Raw genomic sequence first — 20,492 nt, forward strand, 5'->3', positions numbered from 1 at the left:
GGGGTATTGCTGGCAGAGCAAGTGACAAGCAGAACAGAGTTGTGAATAGTCTTGACTAAAAGCTGTGGAAAAGTGGGAGCAAACAGAGGCCCCCCAGAAAGGTGTTTACAACAGAAGATAAGGAAGATTCTACCAGCTGTTTTGTGAATAGAATGGAAATGGATGATGATGTTATTAGGGAGGTCACTGGAATCACTGAGTTCGGAGATGAGGAACTGAACAAAAGGTTTAGCTGTATGAACCAAAAGGGAAGGCACACACAAACATGTTACAGAATGCTCTACATGTGGCCTGGATATGTGGAACAAAGCAGGAGTCAAACATCTAGGCTTATGGGCATTCGGCTCCTCATTTGATGAGAAATGATGGAGCACTCTGATCTTCTTGATGTTGAGCATGAGACCAAGCCATGTGCAAGCATCAGCAAACACATTCAAGATAGTCTGAAGATCCCTCTCAGAAGCAAAAAACTGCATTGCCATCAGCATACTGAAGCTCCATGACTGATGTTGTGGAAATCTTACTCTGAGCTTTCAGCCTAAGCCTGAACAGCTTTCCATCCATTTCATAAATTCCCAGCAATTAGGTAAAGAATGAAGGCAATAAAAACCACAAATATGGTTGGCACGAAGATGCAGCCCTGACCGATTCCTGTTTGTACTTTGAAAGATTCACTCTGGGAGCCAGTACTACTCTCAAAAGTCGCTTTCATGTTGTTGTGAAGCAACTTTAGGACATGGATATATTTATCAGGTCATCCCATCTTTGAAAGTACAATCCAGAGGACATGGCAATTCACTGAATCAAAGGCTTTAGTTAGATCAATGAAAGCCATCTACAGTGCTGAGGTTTGCTCCCAACACTTATCTTGCAGCTTCCATGCTGTGAAGATCACATCCGCAGTCCACAACAAGGTCAGAAACCACTTTGGAACTCTGGTAAAGTTGCTTCTGACAAGGGTAAAACGCAAGTTGCAAGGAACTGTGCCACAACCTTGCCTGCTTTGACAAGGAGGGAGATATCATGAGAGTTTCCACAGTCCACTTTATCCCCCTTCTCAAAGAGGGTAATAATCAGGGTGTCCCTCATTTCACTGGGCATCTCCTCCTTTATCCAGCTTTTAAGGGTGAACAGGTAAAGCTGCCGAATTGGCTCTGGTCCACCACCAAGATTTCAGCTAGACCAGATGCCTCTTCTTGTTTTTCACCTCTTAATGGCATTAGTAACAGAGAGGAAGCCGTGCTAGTCTATATACTATCAAAACAAAAAGCAGTCAAGTAGCACTTTAAAGACTAGCAAAATAGTTTATTAGGTGAGCTTTCGTGGGACAGACCCACTTCTTCAGACCATAGCCAGACCAGAATAGCTGTTCTGGTCTGGCTATGGTCTGAAGAAGTGGGTCTGTCCCACGAAAGCTCACCTAATAAACTATTTTGCTAATCTTTGAAGTGCTACTTGACTGCTTTTTGTTTTCTTAATGGCATTGTGTACTTTATGCGAATTGGGAGGGTCTCAACTCCTCTCTAGGAGGTCATTTGGGGATTAGCTCAAGGACTTCATTTGCAACCATGGGAGTTAATTAAGAAGATCTTCAAAATGTTCTTTCAGATAAAAACCGATGGCTTCATTGTCCTTCAAAAGTAGGGCTCCCTCCTTAGAGCAAAGGGGATTCACACCACAAGTTGGCTCGTAGACTGCCTTAATGGCACTGAAGAAACCACATCTGTTATGGATGTCCACAAAATGTTGGAGTTCCACATGGGGTAACAAATGAGGTAACACATGCTCCATCTATTAAAATAAATGGAGAAGTACTGGAGAATGTTGACCATTTCCTCTATCTTGGAAGTCATCTCTCATCCAAGGCACATATTGATATAGAAATCCAACACTGTCTGAGCTGTGCCATGCAGCCTTTGCTCATTTATGGCACAGGGCTTTTGAAGATCATGACAGTCAAACAGATACCAAACTTGATCATCAAGGTGTTATTCTCCCAACATTGTTGTACAGGTCTGAAACCTGGACAGCCCACAGACGTCACTTGAAAGTCCTTGAGAAGTATCACAAATGCTGCCTCCGCCAAGATCCTGAGGATCAAATTGGAAGACAGACGCACCAACATTAATATTCTGGAAGAAGTAAAGACCACTAGTATCAAGACAATGATCATCCATCAGTAACTCCATTGGACTGCTCACACAGTCCAGATGCCAGACCATCACCTCCCAAAACAGGTCCTATTCTTTCAGCTAAAAGAAGGGTACTGTAACACAGGAGGCCAATCTAAGTGTTATAAATACTTGAAGGATAACTTAAAGAAGTGTAATATTGACATTGACACTTGGGAGGCACTCACCCAGGATCACTCAAAATGGAGAGACGTTGTACACAATGGTATCTTGCATTTGACCACTGACAAGTGATGCAGGAGGAAGGAGAGACTGGTTTTCAGCCATGGTCAATTGCCTCCTGCCATGCCTAGAAAGAGCTGTCCTCACTGTAACAGAGCTTGTGGTTCAAGGATAGGTACAGTGACCATCCATTACACAGCTGAAGGCAGAAGTCATTACCTCAAGCCTTGGGGATGCAAGGGGGAGCCTGGGCAGCTACTGCTTGCCCAGCGGGGAGGGGAGCACCAGGGGTTGCCACTTGCCCTGGGCCCCAGGGAAGCTGGCAGCTGCCACCTCTTTCCCAGCTCCCCAGGGCTTGACAGAGATGGGAGGAGCTGCCCCTCACCCCATATCTCCCTGTCCTGTATTTGGGATGGGAAGATATGGTCGCCTTAAGGCTAGGCCTTATCAGTCACCTGGGGACTTACAACTTCCATGGAAGATTATCTTACTTGGCAATGAGCAATAGACATCATCATGGGAAGTAAGAAACGTGAGGGTATTGTCAACAGTAAAATAAAGCAAAAGTAGGGAAGATATGGACTGTAAAGATACGGAACTCAGTTTGGACCACATTATGTTTAAATTTGTAGTGCAACATCCAAGATGTCAGACAGGCAGGCTCAGGTGTGGGATGGGTTGGAAGGAACTGACTAAGAGCAGACAGAACTCTCAAACCTACCAACATACCAGTGGTAGCTGAAGTAATGCAAGAAGCCAGAATAAGGTGTAAAACAAGAAGTTGGTCAAAGGAAGGAGCCAGCATGCTGCCTGTAAAATAGGAGGATCCACTGAGAAACAATGAAAAAGTGATCAAAAGGGTAGAAGAGCCAGCAGAGAACAAATACCCAAGGAAGGGCAAGATGTCAAGAAAGAGCAAGCAGCCTGTTTTATAAGCAGAGAAGAAGGATTAAGAACAGAGCCAGACATTTTGGCCAAGACAGGAGTGAGAGATTGTAGTCAGACTAATTTCAGTGGAATGAAGGGTCCAAGTAGAGCTTGATAAACATTATTGGCAAATGGTGCTGGAGTTTAGAGATTAAAGAAACAGATGAAGTAGTTGGAAAATAGAGTAAAGCGACTGCTTCTTGAGGTAAAGAAACACAGCATTTTTTTATCGAAAGGAAGAAGCAAGAGGCAAATCAGGGTTTTGGGACAACAGGAAAGAGATATGAATGACATGATAAAGCAGAAAGGAAAGGATTTTGGAGCACAGGAAAAAGGAGGTAAAGTTACATTAGGACTGCCCTACTTCAGCAAGTTAATCACAAATGTATATTAATATAATTTGCAAAATAAACTTGTATATTGACATTCATACACCACATTCTACTCAAAAACTCAGATATGGGCCCTGTTTCAAGCTTACATTCAATGTAATGGTTCAGATAAAGCACCAGAATACTGAACAGATTCAATGCATTTGCACCAAACTGAGATCAGCTTAATGTTAACATTATTGTGACAAATCTCAGATTACAAGTGTCCGTTTGTGAAGCAAGTCATGATGCTAACTTCATATACCTCTCAAGGACTAATGGTTATAATCCAAAATCCAGGATCTATCCCAGACTGTAGTCCGTGTTTCCCTCTCAGGTCACTTCCCACAAGACTTACACAGGTTCCACCTCAAAACCAGTACTCTCTCATCTGGCAACATCTGTTCTCCATAACGACCTCAGATGTTGCCAGATGAGGGAGTAGGCAGTGGGAGCAGGAGCCGCAGTCAGGGAAGGAGGCTGATGTGGGTTGGGAACTAGAGTCTCCAGCAGCAGGGGCCAGGAGCTGGAGACCACACCTACACCACAGCAGTACAGAGCAGGCCCCTGAGCCCCATTGCTTGCTGCACAGCAGCAGAGACCAGAATGCTGCTGTGGGGCTGGGAACCAGAGCCCCTCAGCAGCAGGGGTCAGGAGTTGGAGCCCCTGCGTGCACCACAGCAGCCCAGGTTTGGAACCTGAGCCCTCCCACTTTGCCCTGCAGCAGGGTGGGCTGGGAAGTTGCTGCAGGGCCAGGAGTTGAAGCCCCTGCCTGCTCTATGGCAGTGGGGGCTAAGACCCTGTGTGCTCATTCGTTTTGCAGTAGTGGGGGCTGGGAAGTGGAGCCCTCTTGCAGTGAGGTGCTAAGAACTGGAGTCACCGAGTGCCCTGCAGCAACGGGAGGCAGAATCCCCACCTGTCCTTCAGTGGGAGGACAGGGGCTATCTGGAGCCCCGTGGCAGACTCTGGGAGTTCATGCTAGGTCCAGAACCCCAGGGAAATGAGGCTGGTGACTGAGGACAGTCTGGCACTTTCCCTTATTTGGTAAAATTCTCTTGTTCAGGACCTGACAGATCCCAAACACGCTGGATAAGGGAGGTACAACCTGTAGTTGACAACCTGCTTGCATTGAGCATCCATCAGCCTCTGATCCCAGCGTATTTCAGAGGAAGGTTTTCCATGCCAATTATCCAGATGAGGATAAATACAAAAATCTTAATGCAGAATATGGATTAAAGGACACTCAAAATGTGTTCCTGTTTTATGAAAAGGATACCCCAGATCTCTGTATTATTATTTAGTAAAAACCTAGTATGACTAGTACTATTAAACCTCATGGAACAAAGAATTTACAAGTGGGGAAGTGGCACTTCTTAGTGTATAAATGACAATATATAGAGCACTTGTGAACACCAAGTAAGGAGACATATGGAAAGCAATAACTGATTCAGTAACAGAAACCAATTCTTATCACACAGAATAAACTGTGAATTTTAGTCAGGAAAACACAGATCTGACATTTAATATGCATTGACTTGTCAAATTCCACTGCACCTTAATACACAATTACACTTAATTTTAGGTCGTATTAGAAAAGACAAAGGTTAGCAATAGTACAATGTGAACATTAGGAAAAATGAAAATCCTCCTAAAGAGTTGTTAAATTTCCTAGAGGAGAATGATTAAAGAATAGTTAAGAGAAATGGTTAGCACTTTAAAACCAAATGAAGCTGCATAAAAATTTCCTCATTTGCAGAATGAAGTTAATTAGGAGATCGGTTAAGAGACAGAACTGGTGAACACACTGCACCTCAGATTTGGATGATTAAAAGCTAGGTCAGCACAGTTTAGTGTCCAGCTGAATTGGCTAATTTCTGTATTATCCTGAAGAGATCACACTGAAACATGCATACATTTCAGTATTTTCCCCTTTGTGTGATATTGTAAGGAAACTATACATATTAACAAGGATGTAATTTCATCTCTGGGATTTAGTGACAGTGATAAACCACTCAAACTTCACTCCTGGTTTATACTGTCATCAAAAACCTTTGATGGAATTACAGCCTTATGTAGACTTGGGTACACATTATTTCTTCCTGTAAGTACACGTTTTAATTAAATGGCGTTTTCTTGAAGTTTTTTTCCACTTTGCCCTGGATGAATCCATCTGGGACTTAAGCATAAACATAACCCATTTATACTTGATAATGAAAATCCATATTAATAGATACATTTGAAGGTGGTGCCGTATGTGAAAACAGTGTACAACTGACGGTTGATGTTAGTTTGATTAGTGGTATGCTGCTTATGCTATTCTTTTGGATAATACTACAAACTGCCATAAAAGAGATATTAATACATTCAGTATTTTAGTTTACTAACAGAATCCTACCACCCAGGTGTACTTAAAACTAATTCGAGTCAAGACCCATCTTTAACTTTTATTTTCAGCTTCTGACATGGAAAAATTTTCACACACAATCTAGAATAACTTGTGGTTTAAACGGTCTCAGTTTTAGGTGAGGAGTAATGATAATTTTTAAATATGGTTTTAGAAGGAAGTAACTAAAAGCACCTCACAGGATTCCATGTTTATTGTGTGTGTAATTTTGGTATGGCAGTTTAAAAAGATCGCTATTTTTTCCTTCTGAAGTATGAACACTGCAAACTGAACCTGAAATTAAACAAAAACAAAACACAAAACAAAAGAAAGCCTTTTTTTATTCTGGTGAATTGCCCATAACAAAAAAGCTCTGTATTATCTTAGCCTTCTTCAACACAGATTGACCAACAGGGTACACCTGAAAGAAAGACAGACTGCCACTGGACAATAAGTATAGTCACTTATACCCTGAAGACATGTTCTTTCTGCTCTAATTGTACCCACGTGACCCTTCACACTGCTATAACCGAGTCTGTTAAATCAGAATGAAGGTACCACAAACTTGTTTGTCATGTAAGCAATCAGATATGTCTGAGTAAACCACTTTCAGAATCTGTTGTGTAAGCCAGTGCCTTTCCCACAGAATAGCTTACTTTCAAGTGTGGTTCCACTCAAAAAAGTTAGCCTTCACAGGTCCACGAATTACAGGACATCTGGCAAAACAATGGTCTTTTCAGTAAATGATGAATCCAAGATGGTACTAGCTCACTGAACATAAAATTTTGATTTTGTTAAGTTTCATTGTCTAAATAAAGCTGGACATATAGATCTCTTGTGGAAAGGAAGACCGAAGAATGTGAATATATATTTTACACATGAATTGTGCGTACATGATGCTCGTTACCTTGCACTCAGACTCTGCTTGTTTACGTTTTGCTTCACTTAGCTGAGCGAGAAGTCCTTTGTTCTGTGCAGAAAGATACTGAACTCTTCCTTGTAGATTGATGACCTCTTGCTCTGCCCTTCGTAAATGGTTGCTGTTGATCTGGTTCTGAAATTTTTGAAAAGAAGTTAAATTAGTGAGTCTGAAAAGGTCTTACCATACCCTATGTAACTAGGCAACAAAAGCATTTATTTCTTCCCCTAGACTTCTTAAAGAGATTTTCTAATCAGTTTTAGTTACAAATTCAGTAACTCAAAAGTGTGTGTTTTGGACCAAGAAGCGTTCTGAGATATGTTGAAATTAAAAATGTTCATCTTAAATGAGAAAATAATGCAACTACACTTTGATAACTATGACCCAAAGCGTATGCAAAATTTGAGGTATTCTAATATATATATATAACACTAAGATTAGTAACTTGTTTGATGCCAAGGTGAATAAAATTCAATGTTTTTAAAATTATAAATAGATTTTTATTTAAATCAGATTTGATGTTTAAAAAATTCTATACTAAAATTCTCATGTAAAAATTACAGTTATAATTCTATCTAATCAGAAACATGCTACATATACACTTAGTCTCCAAAATGAATGAATCAATCAATGGCTCTTGTTTGTCTAGTCTAGAAAACAGTTACATGCTCTGTTACTGGTGTTCTTTGAGATGTGTTGCTCATATCCATTCCAAGTTGGGTGTGCGTGGGCGCATGTCCAGTTGCTGGAAGCTTTTTGCCCTAGCCAGTAGCCATAAAGGTCAGTGCGGCGCCTCCTGGATTGGCGCCAAGATGACGACCAATATATGCACAGCCCGACAAACACCTCCCAGCCCGCTGCTCAGCTCCTTCTTGCTGGCTACTCTGACAGTAGGGAAGGCAAGAGGGTTTTGGAATGAACATAAGCAGCACATCTTGAAGAACACCAGTTACAGAACAGGTAACTGTCTTTTCTGCTTCGAGTGATTGCTCATGTCCACTCTAAGTTGGGTGAATACAAGCCAATGCCTAGGAGGTGGACTCGGAGCAGGACAGCACTGCCCACCGCAGCATCTTCCCGTGCGTGCTGCGTCAAAGCATAACGTGCTGTAAATGTATGAACTGAGAATCAGGTGGCCGCGCTACCGATGTCCTGGATAGGCACCTGAGCCAAATAAGCCACAGATGATGTCTGCACTCTCACAGAGTGTGCCCTAACCGGCTGGGGAGGAACCCCTGCAATTTTGTAACACTCCTTCATGCACATCACTGTCCGGGAGGAAATCCAGTGGGAGGAGACTGGAAGGCCTTTCATCCTATCAGCAACTGCCACAAAGAGTTGCTGCATTCTTGTAAAGGGCCTAGTCCTATCCATATAAAAGGCCAGTGCCCTTCTGATGTCCAAGGTATGCTGCATCAGCAGGTACAGCTGGATCGGCAATGTCATCAGCTTGTGAATGGACAGGTGCAGGAGGGTCGAGCACCGGTGCTGACGGACCCACTCCAACGCCACCAAGATGATCAATGCATTGAGGTGGAAGGCAAACAGGTCCACCTGGGGATACCCCCACTTCTGGAAAATAGAATGAACCACCTCCAGGTGAGAGACCACTCAATCCATAAAGGACCTGCTGAGTTGGTCCACCAGTGAATTGTGCACACCTGGCAGGTAAAGGGACTGCAGCATGATGATGTGCTGTATGCAGTCCCAGAGCATCATGGCCTCGTGACACAGGGAAGACAAATGTGCATCCTCGTTTGTTGATATAGTACATTGCTGTCATGTGACTGACACGCAATGTCCTGCTAGCCTGGCCTTGAAAGTCCCACATGCCAGTCTGATGGCCCTGAGCTCCCTCACAGTTATGTGGAGCCAAAAGTCTGACACGCTCCAAAGAGCCTGGGTTCACAGCTGACCCAGATGCACTCCCTACCCCTGGTCCGAAACATCCGTTACTAGGGAAAGTGAGGGTTGCTGAGCGACAAAGGGGTCTCCTATGAGGACGAGCCCTCATCTAACCACCAGTGCTGGGTCAACAAAGTCCATTTCAGCACCATGACCACCAAGTCTAAACTGTCTCTTCAAGTGTGATACACTGATGACAGCCATATCTGTAGACAGCGCATCCTTAACCTGGCATGCTGTACCATGAAGGTGCATGCTGCTATGTGACCCAGCAAAAGCTGGCAGCACCTGGCCGTTGTGGTGGGAACTCCGAGGATGTCTCAGATGATGGACCCCAATGGACCTGAGCCTGATGTCCAGCAGGAATGCCCTGGCACACCTGGCATACAGTCATGCCCCTACAGACTCTACTGAGTGAGACAGAACCAGCATCAACTTTGCCTCATTGATCAAGAGACCGAGGCTTACAAGATTTTGATGCATCAACTCTACATGCTGAATCACCTGCTCCTGGGAACGTCCCTTGACTAGTATGGGAACAGCTGCACCCCTTGCCTGCGTAGGTGCACTGCTACTACTGCTAGGTGTTTGGTGAAGATCCGTAGGGCTGCAGACAGACTGAAAGGCAGGACTGCGAACTGATGATGGCTTCCCTCTGCCATAAACCTGAGAAACCTCCTCTGAGGAGGGCAGATAGAAATATGCATCCTGCAATTCGAGAACCATGAACCAATCCCCCTGTTATAGCATCGGGAGTATGAGACCCAGGGATATCATACGAAGTTTTATCTTTTTCCACGAACTTGTTGAGACCTCTTAGGTCCAGGATGGGTATCAAGCTCCACTTTGGTTTTGGAATTAGGAAATACTGAACCTGGGAGGAACTACTTCTATGGCCCCGGAACCCAGGAGGGACTGCAATTCCTCCTGTAACAGGATCTTTTGAGAGCTGTCCCTGAAGAGGGACAGGGAACAGAGTTGGGAAGTGGGGTAGGAAGAGAACTGAATGGCATATCCCCTCTCTACCATACACTGGACCCACCAGTCTGTGGTGATGCTACACCACATATGGTAAAAGGGGATAGGTGGAATGAAAAGAGTGGGGATGCTGGAGTGGGTGTGATCAATTTGACATTCCTGACCATGCCATCAAAACTGCAGCTTGGGTCCCTGTGGATCCTTCTGGTGGCCCTGAGGCTGTTGGCCTGAACGTCATCTGCCTGTTCTGTTCCGCCTTCTAGTACCGTCTCTTTGCGGCTGCGGAAACTGTCTTTGCTGAGGAGGTGGGTTAAAATGCCTGCATTGGTTGGCCGGTGTATGAAGGCCCAGTGAGCGCAGGTTGGCCCTAGAGTCTTTCAGCCTATGTAGTCTCTTACCTGTCTTGTCTGCGAACAGGGTAGGGCCGTTGAAGGGGAGGTCCTGGATTGTTTGCTGAACCTCATGTGGCAGGCCCAAAAACTGCAACCATGCCCCCCTGCGCATCGCCACTCCAGAAGCCATAACCCTTGTGGCAGCATCCAGAGCACCTAGTGCCGCCTGCAGGGCTACCCTTGATACCAGTTTGTTCTCCTCTACCACGGCTGTGAAGTCTGGCTTGGCTTCGGGTGGTACCCGTTCGATGAACCTGGATAGAGCACTGACTTTGTTGTATGCATAGCTGCTAACCAGGGCCTGCTGGTTAGCAATCCTCAGTTGTAACCCTCCTGTTGAGTAAACCTTCCTCCCACAGAGGTCCAAACACTTGGTGTCTTTATTTTTTTGGGGAGGTACCATAAAACCCTTGGTGCTCTCTGTGGTTTGCAGCATCCACTGACAGGGAGTCGGGAGGGGGTGAGTAAACAGATGTTCATTGCCCTGGGACAGAACAAAGTACCGTCTCATTCCTACAGGCCTTAGGAAGCGTGGAAGCAGGGGTGTGCCAAACCATTTTAGCCGTAGTGGCAATTGTTTTGATTATGGGCAGAGCCATCCTAGTGGGCCCCACACAGGACAAAATGTTTATGTCAGGATCCATCTGATCCTGGACTTCCTCTGCCTGCATCCCAAGCTTTGGGCCACTCTCCTGAGTAGCTGCTGAAATGCCCTACCATCCTCCCACACCAGTGAGGCTGATAAGCCCACCACCACCTCATCCCGGGAGGAAGAGGATGATACTCCTTGCACCTCCATCTGGAGGGAAAGGGCAGCAGGGACGTGTTCCATCAACTGGCCCCCCCATAGGAATTATGGGGTAACCGGGAGGCACTGAGGGTGGAGCAGGCACTGGTACCGGCTGACCAAAAAAAACCAACAGGAGGTACCAATGGTACTGGTATCACTCCCTGTACTTGAACCAGCACTGGTGCCGGGGCTGGTACCTGTCCTATCGGCACTGGGGGTACAATCACTGACTGCGTCAGCACAATTGAGGTCCAGTCACATTGCGATGGTGCCAACATCGATGCTGATGAAATCAGCACTGGTGGCTCTAATTCCCATAGCTTCCTGCTGAAGCTCCAGTAGCAGTGTGCCCAGCGACGCTGACAGTGCCAAGTGCAGGATCACTGGGACTCCCAGCATCACTGAAGTTATGCCCACACTCTTGCCCTCCACCTTGCGAAATGTCCATGAAGTCCATAAAGGCCACTGATGCATCGCCTGAGAAGCCAGCAGCCAACTCACATAGTCCGAACAACGACTACAGTGCCTGTGACAGCTACGGCATGACCTCTGGAGTTCCTACTGAGCCCAGAGCTCAAGTGAAACAAGTCTGATTCGGACACCTATTCAGAAGCCGATGTCCACGGCAGGGCCACCTGAGTCGGCACTGATGACTGTGGGCAACTAAAATGATTAAGGGTTTGGAACGGGTCCCATATAAGGAGAGGCTAGAGAGACTGGGACTTTTCAGTCTAGAAAAGAGGAGACTGAAGGGCGATATGATAGAGGTAAATAAAATCATGAATGGTGTGGAGAAAGTGAATACAGAAAAGTTATTTACTTGTTCCCATAATATAAGAACTAGAGAACACCAAATGAAATTCCTGGATAGCAGGTTCAAAACTAATAAAAGGAAGCTTGTCTTCACACAGCGCACAGTCAACCTGTGGAACTCCTTACCAGAAGACGCTGTGAAGACCAGGACTCTAACAGAGTTTAAATAAGAGCTTGATAAATATTTGGAGGTTAGGTCCATAGATGGCTATTAGCAAGGGGTAAGGTATGATGACTAGCCTTTTGTCGAAGGCGGGAGATGGATGGCAGGAGACAAATCACTTGATCACTGTCTTCAGTTCACCTCCTCTGGAGCACCTGGCATTGGCTACTGTCAGCAGACAGGATACTGGGCTAGATGGACCTTTGGTCTGACCCAGTATGGCCGTTCTTATGCCAGCACTGGAGCAAAGGGCATCTGAAACTGGCCCACATTCACTCCCTGATGAGTCAGCACTGGAGAGCTCGGCACCAAGTACGGTGTCAATGTGAGTGTGGGGGTTGGCACTGGAGTAACATTCATAGGCCCCAACCGCTCAGTCTTGATGCTACGATGCTGGTCCTGTACCGTCATTTGAAGAAGGCCTTGCGCTGGTCAAAATGCCTCTGGTGTTAAGGGTAAGTCCAGCGCCTGCGGGCTCTGCTCCACGCTAGCTGCAATGTGCACGTCTCCTCCCCTTTCACAGTGCATGCTGGAGCCTTGAACTTCTTGCCACCATGCTTGGACATTAGCAACCTATGCCTCTCTTGCCTCCTCCTCTTTGGCACTGGAGATTGACTCCTACAGCTCCAAGACGGCGAAGGTGCTTGTGCCTGCTCCTGGTGCCAAAGTCTCCTTGGACAGCACTGTGGTAGACAGTGCTGGTGCACTTTGCACCAAAGAGGCTCCACTCTCTGCTCCTGCTGAGGACTCCTCAGGTTTAAGAGCTGCCTCCATTAGCAGGACTTTAAAAGATAGCGCCCAACACCTTCAAGTTCTGAGCTTAAATGCCTTACAAATAGAGCAGTAGTAAAGCAAGTGCCCTTCCCCCAAGCAAATCAGACAAGCTGAATGAGGGTCACTCTTGGGCATATGTTTGCCACACTGAACGAGTCTTAAAGCCTGGGGATCCAGGCATTCCTCAGTGCCGAGGGGGACAGACAGCCCCCCCTTGGCTATTAGTGAAGACACGAACAACTAACTATTAAACTCAAACTATTTACACCACTTTAAGAACTATTTACACTACAATAGGTTATAGCTACTTATTTAGCAAGGAGAAAGCAAGAGCTCCAACAACCAGAAGCGTGGCGTGAAAAAACTGAGCAGGGGCGGGTGGTGCACAAATTGGTCACCATATTGGTGCCACACCCATTCTATGGGTACTGGCTAGAGCAAAAAGCTTCCTGCCACTGGGCGTGCTCCCACACACCCCCAACTTGGAATGGACATGAGCAATCACTTGAAGAAGAACTACTAGCTCTTGCTTCTTGCAACTTCTGGGCTTTCAATTTGTTTCTCTACAGACTAAAAAGTAACATGTGCAAAGAAACACAAGCTGGATGGGACTGTTTTTGTTCTGTGCTTATGTGGTGGTGAACCTTGGCCAAGCATGGCAGAGAAGTTAGTTAAGACATGTTAAAAACAGAGAGACAACATATAGGAAAGGAACAGTGGAGTGGACTGAAAAGAAAAAGGGAAGATATTATTCAGCCCACACACAAACTTCCTATATTCCCCCCACATGCTTGCCAAAGAAAAACGGTCATGGCTTCTGGGTGTAAGAGACCTTATCAGGGAATCTTTTGAATAAATTTGTTCCTGGGTAAAAAGGGAAAACGTATCATGTGTAAACAGTACAAGAAGATGCCGGAAGGCCTAACTGCAAGATCAATCATCATAAGGATAACTGCTGTTGGAGAAAATTACATGGATATGGCTGAGTGGATCAGAAAGTTAGTAACTTAAATAATTCATTTTGTAATGCTCCATTCTTCAAGGCTCTCTCTCTATATGCCTTTTAGTATAAGTGTGATTTGAAAACTCAATTCCCAACCTGTTTGTTGTGGTGAATGTTGCTGGGGGGAAAAGAAAAAAACCCTTTAGCATAGATAAGCCTTATAGCGTCTTTAATTAGTTAACTAGATATAGAATCTATCACTCAAGTATACAGAATAGAAAGCTGAAGTACGACAACTCCAGAGCTGCTAGCTGCCATTGAGTGTCATTTTCTTACATTATATAATAGATACCTTTTACTTTGGAATGACAGGGCCATAGACCATACTGGTGATGCCAAAAGTCTACTTTCTTTTTTATTTCAGTATAACTCAGCTTTTCAAAGGCAACACCATGCTATGGTTTGTTTTCTCAAAAAACAGAAGTGCCAGCAAGTTCAACAGAGCTTTCTGCAAACTTAAGTGCACTCTCAGCACAGTTCAGTTTCGCTTTTTCGATAATGATTAAATCGCCAAAACAATCATTGATTTAAAACTGAGATTTAAATCAATCCACCTGTTAGACATTAATTTTTTTTTTCATTTATATGTTTACATATGAAATGATATGAACCAAAAGTATTGCTCAATTTGAAGATAACAGCATACATCTTTAGAGAAGCATTCAGGATTGTGATTGTTAGCAAGTGGCATATGATAAAACAGGATCATTGTGCCCCCTGCTGACTGAAGGTAAAAATAGATTAACTGAAAAAAAAAAATTGACATTGCTGATCAGCAACCCTAATGAAAATGTTAAAATATCTCAGTCACATTAATTAATGAAGCTTTTACATAATCAGTGGCATGTCACAAATTCTACCTGGTGACTCTAGGCCAAATGGTAGGTGCACAGTCAGTTTTTTACACCACACTGTCCTGTGTCCTATCTCCTGCTTCCTGGGACAACAGGATGGGAATAGTAGGCTAAAGCAAATTTTACCTTTTGAATGCACGAGGTTCCTTCATATCAACTATGTTTGAAATTTTTTCCAAGAGAGAATTTCTCAAAGGCTATTGCAAAGTCTTCAGTCCTCACCTCATTTTATCACTATGCTGCAGCATCAATAGAAATTTCAGGAACAATCAATCATTTGGATAAATGCATACAGTAAAGGTTTGTTTGCCAAGTGATGCTCTTATTCCTTGGGTATAGCAGAATTTAAATGGGTAAACAAGTTAGTCTTCTCTCTTCATAAATGCCATGTGGCAGGTGTTTCACAACTGAATGGGCAAAATGTTGGTGTAAACACTTTAAGGCATGGCAGCACACAGCTGGGCTGCAAGGATCGACTAGCCAATTCAGGAGCCAGACTCCTGGGTTAAGAACGAAGGTCACGATCTGGTAAAACAGGGGCAATTCCCCAGGGGAAGGAAAGGAGTAGATAGCAGACAAAAATTTAAATAGGCCCTTAGTGTTAACAGCCGATTTAAAAACCACACACATTGATGTACCGAACTAAAACTGTAAAATAACTGAGATTCATGCATATTCACCCACAAGAGAGCGCTCACTGCCTAATGTAAAAGGCAGGAGAAGAGGGTTTCATATATTGCAAGTCATTGAAAAGCCAAAGGGAATAAAATTGGAGTCTCATTCTTAACCAATCTAACAGCACAAAGCGCATAAGAGTGTTGTACTGTCTTATTAAGCTACTGTCATTGGTAAGGGATATCCCTCAGCACTCCGAGGTGCCAGCAGTCAGTTTGGTACATAGTAACTCTCAGCTCTGCCATCTCAGTACTCATTTTCAATAACATACCTGTGTTTCCATCTCCATCATTCTTTGTTTCATCTCTTTCAGATCTGCCTGACTTTCCGCTTCTCTCAACCGGATTGTCATCAATTCATCTTGAAGTTCATTCACAGTGTTCTTTCTGGGAGGGTCTTTCCATCTTCCACCAGTGCGAGCTAGATGACGCTAAGGTCATTTTAGAATGATTTTCTTTAAGATTATAATTCAGGACCCTCCTGAAATACTATTATCTCGTTTGCTAAAGAATGAGGAGCTTCCCACCAAAACAACTTTTAAGAGTCAAACAGAAGGTTTATATAGCATTACAGTTCACCATACAAACTGCAAGTGGCCACAAGGTTGAATACAGTGTCAAGAATTGAGATACAGTGGCTTGGAGGCAGGAATTTTCTATTGGGGAGATCATAAAACTGAAAACATTCTTAAACACTAGGGCTCTCTCTACACCAAAGAGTTTTGTTGACAAAACTCAAAGCATCTACACACAAAATGTGGAGACACTCCAGGGCTAGGGGGAGCATCTGTCAAAAGAGCGGATCAAAACATCGATCTGCTTTATGTGGAGATGTGATCTGTTGACAGAAGTTTTGTCGGAACATCTCTTCCGACAGTAACTTCTGTAGACAGATGCTTCTAGTGTATTCATAGCCTAGAAGTTTGAGTATTTCAAAACACTTGAATGACAAGATTTTGCTAAGTTCCAGCCTCTACTTGCATTCACTAACGTAGGAGCCTAACTTTCACTTTACGCTTTTATAGCTTCTAGCAGAACAATTGTTTTAGTTTGTAGCATGATGTAGAAAGCCCTAAGCTAAATATTTAAAGTAAACTTACTGTGGCTCCCACATTTTACAGTACACTCTTTCGTATCTGGCAGCCACAGGACCATAAGGTTGTCAAGATATTCAAATATTCTGGATAATAGAGAGGTATACCTAGCAATGCATAGCACTAAAGAAAACAACTTATACTGAATTTCCTGTATTTAGTTGTATTTACTTTCACTGTACTGTACTTATGGAAAACGTAACTAAAATTTACTTGTGGATAAAATGCCCCCCACTTTTTTTTTGAGAGTTCCAGATGATAGAATGCCAGTTAAGACACAGTTTACTTTATCTGCCATTTCTGTATAGCTCTACTTGCCACTCTATTTGACCCCATTTTTCAGATTTACATGTTCAATTGTCCTTTATTCAAATAATTTAAGTTTAATAAAAGGATTATATCCATACCTGCCAGTGTTCTTCCAAATCCCTGACTTGCTGTCTAAGTTGTTTTAGGCCCATTAAAGCTTCTGCTTCTCTCAACTTCACAGCAATCAGTTCTTCTTGGAGTCTGGCAACATTATTCTCATCAGGTAAAGAACTGTTCCTCTGTAGCAAAGAAGACCCTCAGACATTTAATTGGAGAAGTGTGCATTTAGGAAGTTTTCTTCCAAGATCACATGGAGTGATCATTATTCCTGATTAAGAGTTATGAATGATGCATCTTAAGATGAAATGACATGCTTTAAAGCTAAATCTGAGACTGCAGACAGAATAAAATATGGTTTTAAGTTAGACAGATAATTTTTAAGTATGAACTAAAATTATATACTAAGATATCAGACTACCTGGCTTCTAGATTTTTCATGCTGGAGTTGATGGCATCATTAAAAAGTAGGGCAGGGAGTTAGCTAGCTTATGCGTTTTTAGTACTAATTATGCCAACAAAAATGTATGGAAAACAAAAACAGATTTGAAAGCCTTTAGGTTTGTTAAGAAAGTAAAAGTGTAGATTTGATACCATTGAGATCATTTTTGCCATTTGAGCCTACACAAGTCTAATTAATGAATGAGATTTCAGACTAATTTTGGAAAGTCTGTTCATCTTTGAAAAAGACAGAAGAAAGGAATTTTGTAAAAGGCGGGGTTAATGAATGACAGCTGGACAAGGAAACAGATAAAACAACAGAGAAGCAGAACTCTAGCAGAAGGGGAGGGGAAAAGGGAACTAGTCTGAGGGAAACTAACCAGAAAGAAAGTTAGACAAGAATAACTTGGAAAGAGTTAAATATGTTAACATGGAAGTAACATGTTTTAATAATTCCATGATAACAAGCAAAATGTGGCAGGGAAATTTAAAAAAAGAAATCTACCTCAACAGGATAATTCTGCTAACATTACAGTTACGGCCCTACCAAATTCACAGCTATGGGAAAAAGGCATCAAGGACTGCGAAATCAGGCTACTATGACGAGGCCATGGTATTCTGGATTTTCTAGGTCAGGAGCTAAAATAAAAGGTTTAAGTATATGAAACCATGAAATTCAGGATTTTTATTTAATGCTCCTACCGTGAAATTTAACAAATGAATTTTGGTAGGGCCCTATAGAGTATTTATTTAAAAGGCTGGGATTCAATAGCACTGTCAGAATTAACAGATAAACACACATTCCCTTTAACAATTTCAGAAAGGTCTCAGACTAAGGGGTATGGCTATTTACAAGTGTGAATATCTTTCTGGGCTCCTGACCTATTAGTGCATCATTGCAGATCTTGGATAATAAATAGCTTATTTCCCAGCCTATACAGTCTAAAGATAGTAGACTTCAGTAATCACAGAAACTTTTGGTTATTTTACATTCTCTCATCCACCCAAGTATACTTGCTCCAGTCCAGAAACACTGTACCATTATAAAACTTATATTTGTTCTAGTTGTAACTCCCTTTCCAGGTATACCTCGAATATTTAATTCAAAGAATATCATGTCTATGTTTGAAAATGTTTAAATATAGGGCAGATTTGGTGAATTCATAGTGAATTTTGGGGTAGTACCATCATATCTTGAATTCTTATTTGGATACATTAAATTTAACTTACAGTTATTGCCCTAATGTTTTACGTATCTTATTCTATCTACCACACACCTGATGAGCCTTTCAGATAATTTGATTCATCTCCCAAAAGTCAAGATTTTACTTTTAAAAACAAAAATGTTCCAGATCTTACTTTGCCTAACATATAAGTTTTGATCAAAGTCCTTGTAACTGGGTAAGTCTGTCTACCAGCTTGGGGACAAATAGTTATAGCCACCTCTATTTTAGCCTTCTGTGTAAGCTTTTATACTTGTGCCACACAAATGCAAGGTATATGGAAAAGTATCAAAAAAAAGAGCTAGTCCTGACCAATGATCCCTGTGCATTTTTCATCCATGTGCCTTTTTTTTCCATCCATGTATGGGGCAGGGGGAATCATCTGTGCACCAAGGCATATGTGAAAATACACCTCTCTTAGAAACAAAAAAGTAGCTATTGGCTCTGTGCTAATCAGCTGGGCTGCATTTGAATCTCTCTCCTGAGCAGCCCCACAAACACATAGATTACAGGGAATAGTGGTCCTGAACTGGCCTGATACTGCAGGACCCTTTATACCCTACTAACTCAAGAGTCACGTCCTCTCTTAACCTCAGAGGGACCACAGGACCTACCCAGCCTTTGGCAGCCTTCTATTGCTAGACAGGGAAACATCAGTCTCCCTCCTGTTTCCCCACCCTTGCAGAGCCGTATCTTCACTTACATCCTCTGGCTGGGCATTAGTCAGTCAATCTGATTGAGAGGTTCCCAATTCCTGCCTGCTGGGCTTCTCCTTAGCTCACAGCTTGCTGGTCCCAGGTTCAACGAACCCTTTGAGGGGCAGGCTGATATATACTACAGCATTGTATAAATGGGACTACCTACCCCTCAACCACTTCAACATTATCTCAGTTATACCACTGGAAATTGTTCCATCTTATTCTCCAAACTTTGGAAGTGCTGCAGATTTTTGTTCTGCAAAGGAAGCTCGGCATTTTAACAGCTGGTTAGAGGACTGCTGTAACTTGGTACTGTGAGGAAGAAGCAGCTTTTTCCTTCCCATTTCAGAAACCTTCCTGACCAACAAGCACTTGAATTTTGGAAGAAGAATTTAAGTTCCCTTTTTCCCATTTCACATATTTGTCAGTACCTATGCCCCGCATTAATGTATCTACCAGCAGTCCAAGCATCAGATGGATGTGTTATCTTGGGGTTTGATAAATCAACAATGAAATAAAATGTTTATACAACCCACCACCAGACTTAAAACTGATTTCATTTCAATGTGATCAAATGGAACAGTTCAGCGATTGCTACATCTATAAAGGCTCAAGAACACATCTTTGCTTTAGTTACATTAATCTCAGAATATGAAGGGTTTTTTGCAATCATGAGCTAGAAACCTCACAAGATAGATTTGGGAGCACATTCATGCAGCTAAACTGTTGGGACTTGTGTGGGTATGTATACCGCTACTTTACACTGAGGATCCTGGTTTTGATTTACCTTTTCCATCTCTAGAACCTTATCTTGCATCTCCTTCAGAGCACAATGGGATTCCGCTTCACTTAGTCTGGCTTGGACCAACTCTTTTTCCAGCTGTAGCACAAATTCTTCACTGTAGCGGGAACTGCACTTATGCTATAAAGTTTGCAAATATACATTACAAAATAAGAACATTAGTGTGCAAAAATTCTCACACGTTAATCAACCTATAAACGTGTGCTCATGACAGCTGAAGACCAAAAATATGTACTGCACCTTTCTGCACAATAGCTCTAATACACTTCCATCCAGACTTGCAGAATCAGACACCCCAAGTGCTGTGTCAAGCAACCAGAAATGCTCTGAAAGGCTACATCTAAACAGCAGTGTTATTTCAGAATAAGCTATTCTGAAAGAGATTTTCCAGAATAGCTTATTTCAAAATAGCATGTCTACACGCAAAATGCTTATTGAAACAGTGCGCTCAGCTATTTCGAAATAGGATCTATTGTCTGTGGATGCTCTATTTCGGATTAGAGCCCCTGGCAACACTAGCTTATTTCGAAAAAGCCTCTATTCCCTGTCTACGCAGCCGCTATTCCAA

General features: G+C 43.0%; 1 protein-coding gene across 11 annotated transcripts in view; it reads right to left on the reverse strand.

Annotated features, from left to right (window-relative positions):
* The window catches only part of EVI5 (ecotropic viral integration site 5), a 147,938-nt gene that overhangs the window by 67,063 nt on the left and 60,383 nt on the right, over nt 1-20,492 (reverse strand). For all 11 annotated transcript variants that reach the window (XM_075003390.1, XM_075003386.1, XM_075003393.1 and 8 more), the window contains 4 exons: nt 19,910-20,044; nt 16,802-16,942; nt 15,573-15,731; nt 6,943-7,089 (listed from right to left, as the gene is read on the reverse strand). In XM_075003390.1, coding sequence (XP_074859491.1) covers nt 6,943-7,089; nt 15,573-15,731; nt 16,802-16,942; nt 19,910-20,044 — 582 coding nt within the window. The remainder of the gene's footprint in view (nt 1-6,942; nt 7,090-15,572; nt 15,732-16,801; nt 16,943-19,909; nt 20,045-20,492) is intronic.

The sequence above is a fragment of the Carettochelys insculpta genome, chromosome 9 (assembly GCF_033958435.1).
Source record: "Carettochelys insculpta isolate YL-2023 chromosome 9, ASM3395843v1, whole genome shotgun sequence".
NCBI lineage: Eukaryota > Metazoa > Chordata > Testudines > Carettochelyidae > Carettochelys > Carettochelys insculpta.